Source organism: Orbicella franksi, chromosome 11 (assembly GCF_964199315.1).
Source record: "Orbicella franksi chromosome 11, jaOrbFran1.1, whole genome shotgun sequence".
Classification (NCBI taxonomy): Eukaryota; Metazoa; Cnidaria; class Anthozoa; order Scleractinia; family Merulinidae; genus Orbicella; species Orbicella franksi.
This window is the reverse complement of record NC_138155.1, coordinates 22,606,533-22,617,360: the sequence shown is the minus strand read 5'-3', so window position 1 is coordinate 22,617,360 and position 10,828 is coordinate 22,606,533. Positions and strand designations below refer to the sequence as shown.

The 10,828-nt window shown below is 37.2% G+C and overlaps 1 protein-coding gene across 1 annotated transcript; it reads left to right on the top strand.

Annotated features, from left to right (window-relative positions):
* Positions 1-1,076: 1,076 nt before the first annotated feature.
* On the top strand, positions 1,077-9,450 carry LOC145502855 (uncharacterized). The gene is made up of 5 exons (XM_081482255.1): positions 1,077-1,383; positions 2,931-3,116; positions 4,586-4,953; positions 6,604-6,804; positions 8,768-9,450. The coding sequence occupies exons 2-5, from the start codon at positions 2,954-2,956 to the stop codon at positions 9,104-9,106; spliced, it is 1,071 nt and encodes a 356-aa protein (XP_081338381.1). The 5' UTR covers positions 1,077-1,383; positions 2,931-2,953; the 3' UTR covers positions 9,107-9,450.
* Positions 9,451-10,828: the final 1,378 nt, after the last annotated feature.

Sequence of the window (10,828 nt, the reverse complement as noted above, 5' to 3'; positions counted from 1 at the left end):
AATAACTGATCAGGAAAATTCTTAAATTGTTTCCAGTATCTTACCCAATGGATAATATGGACCTGTTGTTGTTTCATTAAGAAGATGGCCGCCATGTCCACTCCTCATAGAGGTGGATTCGGAACCATCATGCAATTCGAACCAAGAGAGAACATTTACGTGTGAATTTTCGCGCGCTATTACAGGAGAAAAGTGTCAAACACAATGTGAAGACATGTACAGTCGAACCTCCGCTCCTGTAAGCAATTACGGGAGGTGGTCGCTTACGAGAGCTTAGACCATATTGGGTCAAACTTTAGCCTCCTTAATTACCATATGGTGACTGAACAGACTAACTGCCCATGCACAGTTGTAAATTGGATTTTTAATGTTGCCTAAACGTTAGGGGGAACTGAACATGAAATTTAATTCAGTTTAAAATAAGGATTGGACAGCTATCTTTAAATTTGATCGCCCCTTTATTTTAAACCTAAGGCGTTGTCTTGCTCCAATTTCCGCTCTACTATCTTTCAGTGGTCGCTTTCGGGAGATTAAAAACAAATGAAAATTTCAAACTTTTAGCACCAAAAGTGGTTGCTGTCGCTTACGAAAGGTGGTCGCTTACAAGAGGTTCCAAATATAGTGATTTGACTTGGAAATTTTTGGTATTATGGAAAACTGGTTGCCGAGGAGAGGTGGTCACAACGGAGGCTCGACTGTATATACATTTCCTCTTGATAAATATGTTTCAAACACAATGAAAATATATAACTTTTCTTCAATTAATTTCTATCTCCTTTATTTCGAAGCCATGGCCATATACTAAATATTCACACACGAACTTCAATGACAATGACAGTAAGTCATAATACGGTGCATAATTGCCACGAAGGAAAGGTTTCCATGCAAACTTTTCAAGGAAAGAAAACTTAAACATTACTGCGAATTTAAAAACGCACGACCAAAATTTATATCACCTACAGAAAGTATTTTAGGAAATTTTATGTCCAATTTTATGATTTTCTGTTTCGTTATTTTCTTTTTGATTTGTTGTCGTTTCTTCTCGTCCGTTTAAAAATAATTAGCTGGCATATTTCATGAGATAGAAGGGTATGTGTAATAATTAAGCAATAGAGCAATTTTTCCGTATTCACATATTAACCTCATCTAAACACAAGGGGCGGAGAATTCGATAGAGTTATGCAAACTCGAGACGCAGTGGAGAGTTTGCATAACTTTAATTCATCTAAACACACCAATTGACCAATTAGCACGCGCGTTATATCTCAAGTAGTATATTTAATAAATGTTTATAGAAATATGGAATATATCATAATTTTCTTTTGTACTGCTGTCCGCTCGCCCGCTACGTTACAGTTCACACCACTGGCAAATAACGAAAAGGTTAGAAAATGTACTCTAGCAAATAATTCCCTCCAAAAAAATTCAAATTTACTGTGTGACCACTCCAGTCATAATAATTGTCTTCAAAATGAGCAATGTTTAAACAATCAAAATCACAAATTCATTGTTTCCGTAGAGTATAGCTTGTTCAGATCGATAATTTGAGGGAAATCTATTGAGAACAAGTGAGGTTTTCAGCATGAAAACAGAATTTGTACAGAATTTGTTTGGTTGTCTGTTTGGTTAAGAGTAGTCGCAGCGGTGTTGAAGTTTAAGTATGACTGACCGATGATTCCGGTATAATGTTAGTCTGCGTGAATCGGTCATTAAGTCAAAGTGGCTACAGCAGATGGCCTTGTATATAGAACATCAACAAATAAATAAGGCCTTTCCTGTGTTCTGTAATTTATCATTTATTTAAACAGTGAGTGAACGTCTTCTCTGTTTGCCTGTGTTCGCTTACTTTGAATCCCACGACGGATGTTGAAACCGAATCGTGAAAGTTCAATTTGGGTTAAGCATTATCGAAACTTACACGGTTTTTATACCAGAAATGATGAATGACTGTTACAAGATAATTAATTTTGAACGTCAAATCAAAAATCGGCCAGCAATATACAAATAACCGTGGTGAAACCGACAAGAATGGATTAATACTTGTCGTTTGCACTTTAAATAATACATTTTCATTTTCAGTATACATTTAACAGCTTTGTATTTGTTTTGATTCATGTCACGCTAATAGCAAACTTTTAAGGAACATCCCCAAGAGGAAGGCATTGTATTGGATCAAATAGAGTCATTTTTCGTTGGGAAGAACATATCTATAAAAAGATGATTATTCTTCTTTTTCTGTATTACATGTTTGGACGTATTTTCTCTTCACTGATGAAGGCTGACAAGGCAGAATTGTTTCCAGGGCCGTAGTTGGTAACAGGCAAACAGAGGCGCTTGTCTCAGCCATTCTTTTCTTCGGTTTTGTTGTTAATAGTCATCAAAAACACCGTAAAAACCTAAGAAGAGAGCTAACCATGGACATGGCCTCAGTCATACATTTTTTCATGGAGATTGCCTCAGTCATAATTTATAATTTCAAATAATTTATTTCTGGCTACGGCGCTGGTTTCCATGGTCATGTTTGTGTCGGCAAAACCTTTGCTGGTGTCGTGCACGTGGTTAGTCATTCATATGACAGCCTAAAGAATGGCTCTCGTGTTTCTCTGTGGCGACAAATTAAATTAGATCTATGTTTTCCATCGTCAGAGTTGGCAAATCCTATTCTAACATATCATTTGAAACCTACAGAAAGGTTTCGACGCGCAAAATTGTCATCTTCCAATTAAATGGTCATAATCTTGTACAAGATCACATGCACAAATTCAAAAGGTCACAGCCACCTTATGCATTATGGTAAATAGTTTAAAAAGGCCTGAGTAGCAGAGCCATCAAAGAACAGCTTAATGACTCTCATTTGAATGGCCACAGACAATGGTTAGCTAATAAGAACCCTGATGTAAAACAGCCAACACAACATGATTATTTTTCAGGTTAATGATTCACGACCAGTGAGATGCTTCTAAGACGAAGTTCAACATGCTTTCCTCTGCTGCTCGCTGGACTCTTTGCAAGCTTGTTCGTGGCTTTTTACTTTCTTCAAGTCGAGAATTCCGATCTGAGCTCAATTTTCAAGAATACACCTTTAAAGCAGCCGGCCATCCTCTCCAAACGAAATGGTAAATTTAATTCACATTTATTCTCATATTTAATGGTTTGGGATTGTCTTAAAGCACTGTTGAAAACGTACCCTGGCGCGCTTACTGAATTTCTAAAGCTATTCCATAGATGACAGAACTTCCGAATTGTGACCATTTCGACATACATGTAAACAAATGAAGATACAGATCATTGAAAAGCTTAAGGAAAAGTTGGGCATTCTAGCTAGCTTGAAACCCTGTTTTTCATTCTTATAATCGGATCATGTGTCCCGGATATTCTCATGCAGTAATAAACTTCGAGTAGCCTAATGAAACCTATAAATTTATTTTACTCAAACGGTGGTCTTTATGGTGGCCTAGGACTACCATAACAAAAAACCCATTGTCTTACAAGTTTCTTATAAATTTATGTTTTATTTGCTTTTTCGGTTTATTTTTGTTTCTTTTAATGTCATTTTATTTTTATTTTTATCACAAAAATATTTTAATTTAAAATCAAAAGTAAATAAATCAAGAAATTGATTTAAATCAAAAGAAAATATCTCAAGAAACAAAATAAAAACAAAACGATTTTGAAAATAACAGTAATTTCAAACGAAACCAGACTTTGCGGCGAAATAAATTTAAAAACTAATTTAAAAAATAATTTGAAAAAAAAAAGTTATTGTAAACTAAACTAAAAGCAAAATTGCCCATGGCCTATCGTTGCCATAGCAAAAAAAGAAAAAAGAAAAAAAACACGCGTTTTCAATGTTATCATTGGAGAGTTCGTCGAAATCTTCGAAAGACACAAATTGATTTCGCCGCAAAGTTTGGTTTCGTTTGAAATTACTTTCATTTTCAGAATCATTTTGTTTTTATTTTGTTTCTTGAGATATTTTCTTTTGATTTAAATCAATTTCTTGATTTATTTACTTTTGATTTTAAATTAAAATATTTTTGTGATAAAAATAAAAATAAAATGACATTAAAAGAAACAAAAAATAAACCGAAAAAGCAAATAAAACATAAATTTACAAGAAACTTGTTAAGACAATGGGTTTTTTGTTATGGCAGTCCTTGTAGGCCACCATAGTGGTCTAATACAATTAGATCATTACAGTATTGTAAGTATCGCTATTTTCCAGGTATTGCCACACACAAAAAGATAAAACAGAAACAAAAGCATTAAGATGTAATATAATTAAAAATCTGAGAATAAAGTCGGGAGTTCTTGGCGAAGTAGATCTTGTATTTAGAACCAGGACTGAAATCGTGACGAGTTTTAGAAATGAAATTAAGGAACCGTGCCTTCCTTTACGAGTCACATCCTATTTCAATTCTGGGGAATCATCAACGAACAACTTCTACTATACGGCAGGAAACATTGGATGTTTAATTCCTATGCATTTCACGATCACACCGAATGACAATCACAATCACCGGCGTTTGTGAGATGAAAGTCACCAACAATATATATTCACACACATTGCTTCTGTTTCTTTCAGAGGAAACTACTTCCCTCTCTTCTACAGAGAATCTTTTCAAATTGTACGATGGAGTGGAGACATTTGTAATGTTCATTGGTTATCAACGAAGTAGTCACAGCTTAGTGGGCGCCATATTGGATGCACATCCAGAAATTATCATTCCACACGAATACGGTTTGATGTCAAAACTGGGAAGATACCTGTCACCAGAACTTAAACCGAACAATTTGCAGAGATACGCTTTATTTTCTGCCCTTCACAAGCTTTCTACGCAACAAGCTAAATTTGGAATACGTGCTAGCGCCAATTATACTAAAAAGGGTCCAAAAGCTTATACATACCACGTACCTGGCTTATGGCAAGGAGGTTATCAAAATAGAATCAAGGTAACTTAATAATTTAATGAATAACGTTTTCTACCTGAACAAGAAAAGGCAATGAAAGATAAGTAGGGCCGGTATAGCCCACACTGGGAGGAGCAGTGACCTCGTAATTAGTGGGCTCGTCTCCAGATCGAGCGGTCCGGGTTCGAGCCCTGGCCAGGGACATTGTGTTGTGTTCTTGGGCAAGACACTTTACTCTCGAGCTCACAGTGTCTCTCTCCACCCAGGTGTATAAATGGGTGAAGGGGAAGAATTATTACCAGCCTATTTTTGGTGTAGGAGGACATCTAGGAGGGGGACCACATAAGCGGAATTTTACAATGCTATACACGTTATTCAAAAATGGCCACCATTTAAGTATTCTTTTGTTTACTTGCAAATTAGCCCCTTTTACCTCGGTCTTAAACTCGAAATTCAAAAGAATATTTTCCCTTAAACGAGGCAACAAGGGCTCATTTTCAAGTAAACAAAAGAATACTAAAATGGCGGCCATTTTGGAATAAGGTGCATTCTTTATACATGTATTGATTCCAAAACTGGAGCTATTTTGAAATGTTTTCTTTTTTTTTCAAAGTTAGAGCTGTCCACTAGTTGCTTAAAATTTCTCAAGACATTGCTTAAAAGCTGCTGCAAAAATCTAGACAGTGTCATGACTTTTTTTTGTGGAGTTCTGTCATTTTAGGTAATTCACATTTATGATAACTGACCTTCAAAAGTGAGATATCAAAGCATTTTTGTGTAGATTTATTGCAACCCGAGTTAATAAATAATAATTGTCTTTACAATAGGCGAACGTGTGCTGCCGCTATTACTATTTTCAATGAACTGTAGAACTTTCTGATTCTTCGTGCCTAACTGTAAGATTTGTGAAAACGTTTCCACAAAGTTCCGGCATGCATCTTGTGGACAGCCCTAAGCCCCTTCGAAATGTAGCGCCCCAAGAGTCTATAATCTAAGAGAACACATCCCCGTGCCCTATGATAATCTTTTTCAATCTATTTTAAGCTTTGTGTCATGCTGTGGAAGTTATTTTTACGCTAGGTGCCATGATCGCGCTGTCATCAAGGTCATCGCGTCGCGTCCATCTAAATCTGAAGTTGAAAATGGAACGGGTTAAGAGATAAACGAATCAGTTTGCTTTTAAGATAGAGAGAGGTCTTTTGGAAAGCATTTTCAAAGCGCTAGGCAGAAAAATTACCTTCTATGTGCTTATCCCAAGTTTATTTCGACTATAAGCCATTTCTCTGCGTGACTGATTCACCTGAGGCGCCATGGCTGCCGAAAAAAATTGCACACCCTCGAAAGTCGTTTCTCGAAAAGTACAAAACGAATTAATATATCTTTGGAAACCTCTTTCAAAACGCCGGTCAGTTAGAATGTTTCCTCCCCTTTTCCTACGAATAACCGGGCACATTTTTTACTTATTTAATTAACAAAACCAAACCTCAAATTTTATTACGTCGTTTAACTTGAACATTCACGTGTCTTTCCTAAAATAACCCACGCGCTAAAACTAGATTGAAAAAATTGTCATTCGAAAAGGCCCGTACGGGGATTGTGTTCTCTTAGATGTTGATCTCTCTTCTTTTGTGTCACAACGCGCATTCCACTGTCTCTGGTTGATTATGTTTTAACGACTGTTGTTCTCTCAAGGTAATCGGAGACAAAAAAGGAGGCAAAACATCGAAGACACTAATCGATCCCAACAATATGAGTAAACTAGAAGCAATCCGTCAACTTGTTCAGGTACCAATGAAATTCATACACGTCGTGAGAAACCCCTTTGACAACATTTCCACTATGACGCTACGTAAGGCAAATAAACGCAACGCCGCGAGAGAAGAAGGATTTAAAGTGAGTTGTTTTCTTTTTTTTTCTTTCCTTATAACTATTATTAATTAATATTACTAATAAAGCTCAGCGTTTTATAAATTATCTTTATTAGCTAAGTAACAGGTGTGCTGTGATTGATCAATGTTGATAAAGAAACTTTCACATGGTACAAAACCTACCATTCGTTTAGCATCCAGGAATTGCCATAATTTCCTTTCGTCTTAAATTGGTCATCCATCACGCAGCGCTTTCTGTCACGTAACACATCTTTGAGAAGCGTTGCGTGACGATCAAATAACGGGTGCGATTTTGCTTTTTTTATTGCTTCCTCCTTAAGATATTTTTCTCTTTCACGTTAAGCTGGAATATTCTGTTGAGGAAATTTAATGGGGTCTTTAATTCCTTCTTGAACTTTCCATGGGTATAAGACAATGGCATGATATCGTGGATTTGCCTACCGGGGAGAACAGGTTACATACGGGACTCTTAGTTATGAGTACTTAAAGGTGTTACGTCATGGTTTGTGCATCTTACTAAGTTTAACCTAAATTTTCCAAGTTCGATGTATGCAATCCATGTTAATCTTCTCCTTCCTTAACCATCCTTGCTCCTCTATGGTTTATTAGTATCTATTTGGTGTTTTTCTATCTTGGTAAACTACTATTTTCAGGTTCCCTTCAAATTAAAGTTAATTTTGTATATGGCAAAAGAAACTCGAAATGCCATGGCTGAGCTCCTTTAAATCAGTGTAGGGTTGGGTTCAGGCCTCTTTTTCTTCAGCTTAAGTGCGAAAATGTTTTTCTCACCTTATTCCTTCCCAAGGCAGTTAGTTCGTGGGTGGTATCAACGGGTTCACACGGCCGGTTTACCCTGAACTTTGCTGTAATTTAGTTGCGTTGTTAGCAAACAAACTATGGCAAAATCTTGATTTCATTTTTATAGGTTGTTTTCAGCAAACAGAGTTCGGCCTTGGCAATGAGTTTTATGAGTTTGAGCTGAAGTGAGCGAGAAACGTAAATGACTATTAAGGACGGTGCCTACTAAATACAAAGGTTTTTGCGCCAGGTTAGGACCGTGCAGAAAAAGTAGATCTTTGCCGGGGCTATCGGAATCCACAAAGAAAAAAGAGGGTAGCCAAGCATTTTTTCGAGATAATTAGCCTTGAATCTCAACAAAAATGCTGCATCAGCCTTTTTCTGAAAATAGAAGGAAAGGATATTTCTGCACAGCTTTCTTTAGAATTCGCCTTTAAATACAGAAAAGCAAACACATTTATAAAGATCTGAAAACTACATGGTAAATGGTAACGTAAATACCATTTTTGGTATGTTTTTAATAACAAAATCGTTGCAACAGTACTTTTAGCGTCCCTGACAGCCTTCCTCTGTTTCAGCTAAAATACAGTCTAAATATCTTTTGCTCACAACCAGAAACTAATCACCTGCTGAATAGGCTTGCCACTTCCATTTCATAACATAAAATATAGGGGTAACCACGCGTTTTTTAAAGTTATTGATCCTTTTTAAAACTTTTTACGGTGCCTGTTACATTTTTTCCTGTCACCTCCCCAGTAAGTAAAACATTTGCGTATCTCGCACTTGTTTTGCGCGCGCACTACGCCATCTGCAGGTGCATGTTTACGGTTGGATTTCAGTATAATTTTCGACAGATAACAGCTAGTTTTTCAGCTGGAAAACGTTAACAGTTAGTGGTTAGCGATATGCTGCTGTTCTGGTGTTCCTGGTTTAAGTACAGGTTCATTAAACTTGATTTGGTCACAGTAGGAAAATTTTGCTTTCAATTTAGTCGCGTACTTGGTTGCGTAGTTGATTGCGTCATGTCAACCCAGCGCGCGCGTGACGTTTAAACCATGCCTTGCGTGATGCGCAGAACGTGTGCGCACTAACAAAAGTAGGCACCGTCCTTAAAGCAACCACTTTAAAAGTATAAAGCATGTATTGGTTTCCCGTTTCATCTCTGACAGGCAGAGGCCAATAGTGCCCTGGAAAGGAGCATTACACAATATTTTGACTTAGCTGCTGCAAATCAACGCGTCAGGGAACGGTATGGAGATGCGGTTCTCGATATCCCGGCACACGAAACAGTGCTAAGACCCCGAGAAACGCTACAAAGATTGTGTGACCATTTGGGTGTCACGTGTTCTGAGGATTACTATGAAAAATGCAGTAAAATCATGTACGGAAGGCCTTCAGTCACGAGGGACAAAGTAGTGTGGAGTGACGAGCAAATAAAGCGAGTCATGGAGATGATGAAAAGCTATCCTTTTTTCAAGGACTTTTCGTTTGATAAATACCCTTCTTGAAAATGCGTCGAGGGCAACTCAGCTTAACATGCAGATGTGCTTATTTATTTATAGCCTGTTGTTCTTTTTCAGTTTAAATTTTTACTTGCAAAACAGATAATTACTTACATTACTTTCAGTATGGATTGCTCACATCACGATCACTTCTTATATTACTTCAGTTTACACTTTAATTCACTCACTCAGTCTCTTACACACAGACTCGCACACACACACACACACACACACACACACACACACACACACACAAAGAAAACAGAATTACAGAAGTGTAATTTTGGGGTTTCCTTTAACTTTAGTTAAATTATCATGAAATAGAAGATGTCTCTTCGAATATTAGGTCGGTTAGAGCGATAACGGTTAGAACGATATCCAACGTATACAATGTATACTTACCAAAGGGAAAATTGATGCTGAATATATAATCGAAACTCCTACTAGATAATAAAATTATATCAGTTCAGGAGCCCATCTCTAGGAGCGTGCAACTCCCACACTAAGCCTAAGTCACGGCATTTTTACAGACCGGTCTATTTTTAGGCTTCTCTTCCCGCGAAATATGTCAGTTCCGGTCTACATGAGCGCGCATCAGTAAGGAAAATTGGCTGTTTGTCTTTGTAATCTTCCGGTGAGATGATGACGTCTGTTAAAATTGAAGTCCGTGCTTGTGATTGGTCACTGAGGCTCCGGTGGGGATCTGAATTCGCGGTAAATTCAAACTAAAAATAGATCAGTCTGTGAAAACACCGTGACAGGAATATGGGGTACTTTTAGTGATAAGCTCCTGATCAGATAGATTCCAGCACCCTTATCTACTACAAATCATCAAAACATCGTAATTTTAAGCTACGCTTGATAAAAGAATACATGTAGGACCATTTCTGAATTCCCTTTTGCTTCTGTTTTAAAACAAGTCCTTGCGCAAAATATATCATATGAAAATGAGATTGATTTGTCCGAAATTGAACCTGTAGCAGACACACATTTTCATATCACTCTCACCATGTATCAGACTACTCTCCACCAGGGAGAACGGCTAGAATTTGGACCACAAAAGGAACATCAAAATAACTTTTCAAGAGATAAAGGAGAGAAGGTGCGATTTCATCAAGGAATCCGGGAGGTGATCAGCTTTCTGAATATAATGAAGACTTCTGCGACAGCGAATAGGACGATGTAGTGGTGGAGGAAAGTAGTGCCGACTCTTCGACATGCGCAAAACAAGAAACTCGGTTTTCGTTTCGCTGCGCGCAGAACAAGAAGCGGACGGATGATAAAGAGCATAAAATGTTTAAGCAAGCAACCGTAACGATGATCTTGCTAGTATACGTACGTTGGATCAATAGTGATCTAATCGGCTTCACATGTAAAATGAAAAATATTAAAGAAGAATCCTACACAGCGTAGCATGATTTTTTTTGAAGGTGTACTATATTTCGGCTGGCCAAACCAGCCTTCGTCAGGTACAAGTCATTGGGACATGCTTTTATGTACCATATTTTCGTAGTCTGGAAATACGTAAAACTAACTGACTGTATAAATTAAAGATAAGTGTATGGAAAAATAAAATAATGAAATAACATAATAAAAGGAAACAATTAATATGTTTCTTCACGGATGTTCAGACCATCGGGATAAAGGCATCTAACAAGGCTGTGCTTTGGGCGTTACTTTTCAAATATCACAAGTTACGAAAGTTCGTGTCAATAAATGTCAATGTGA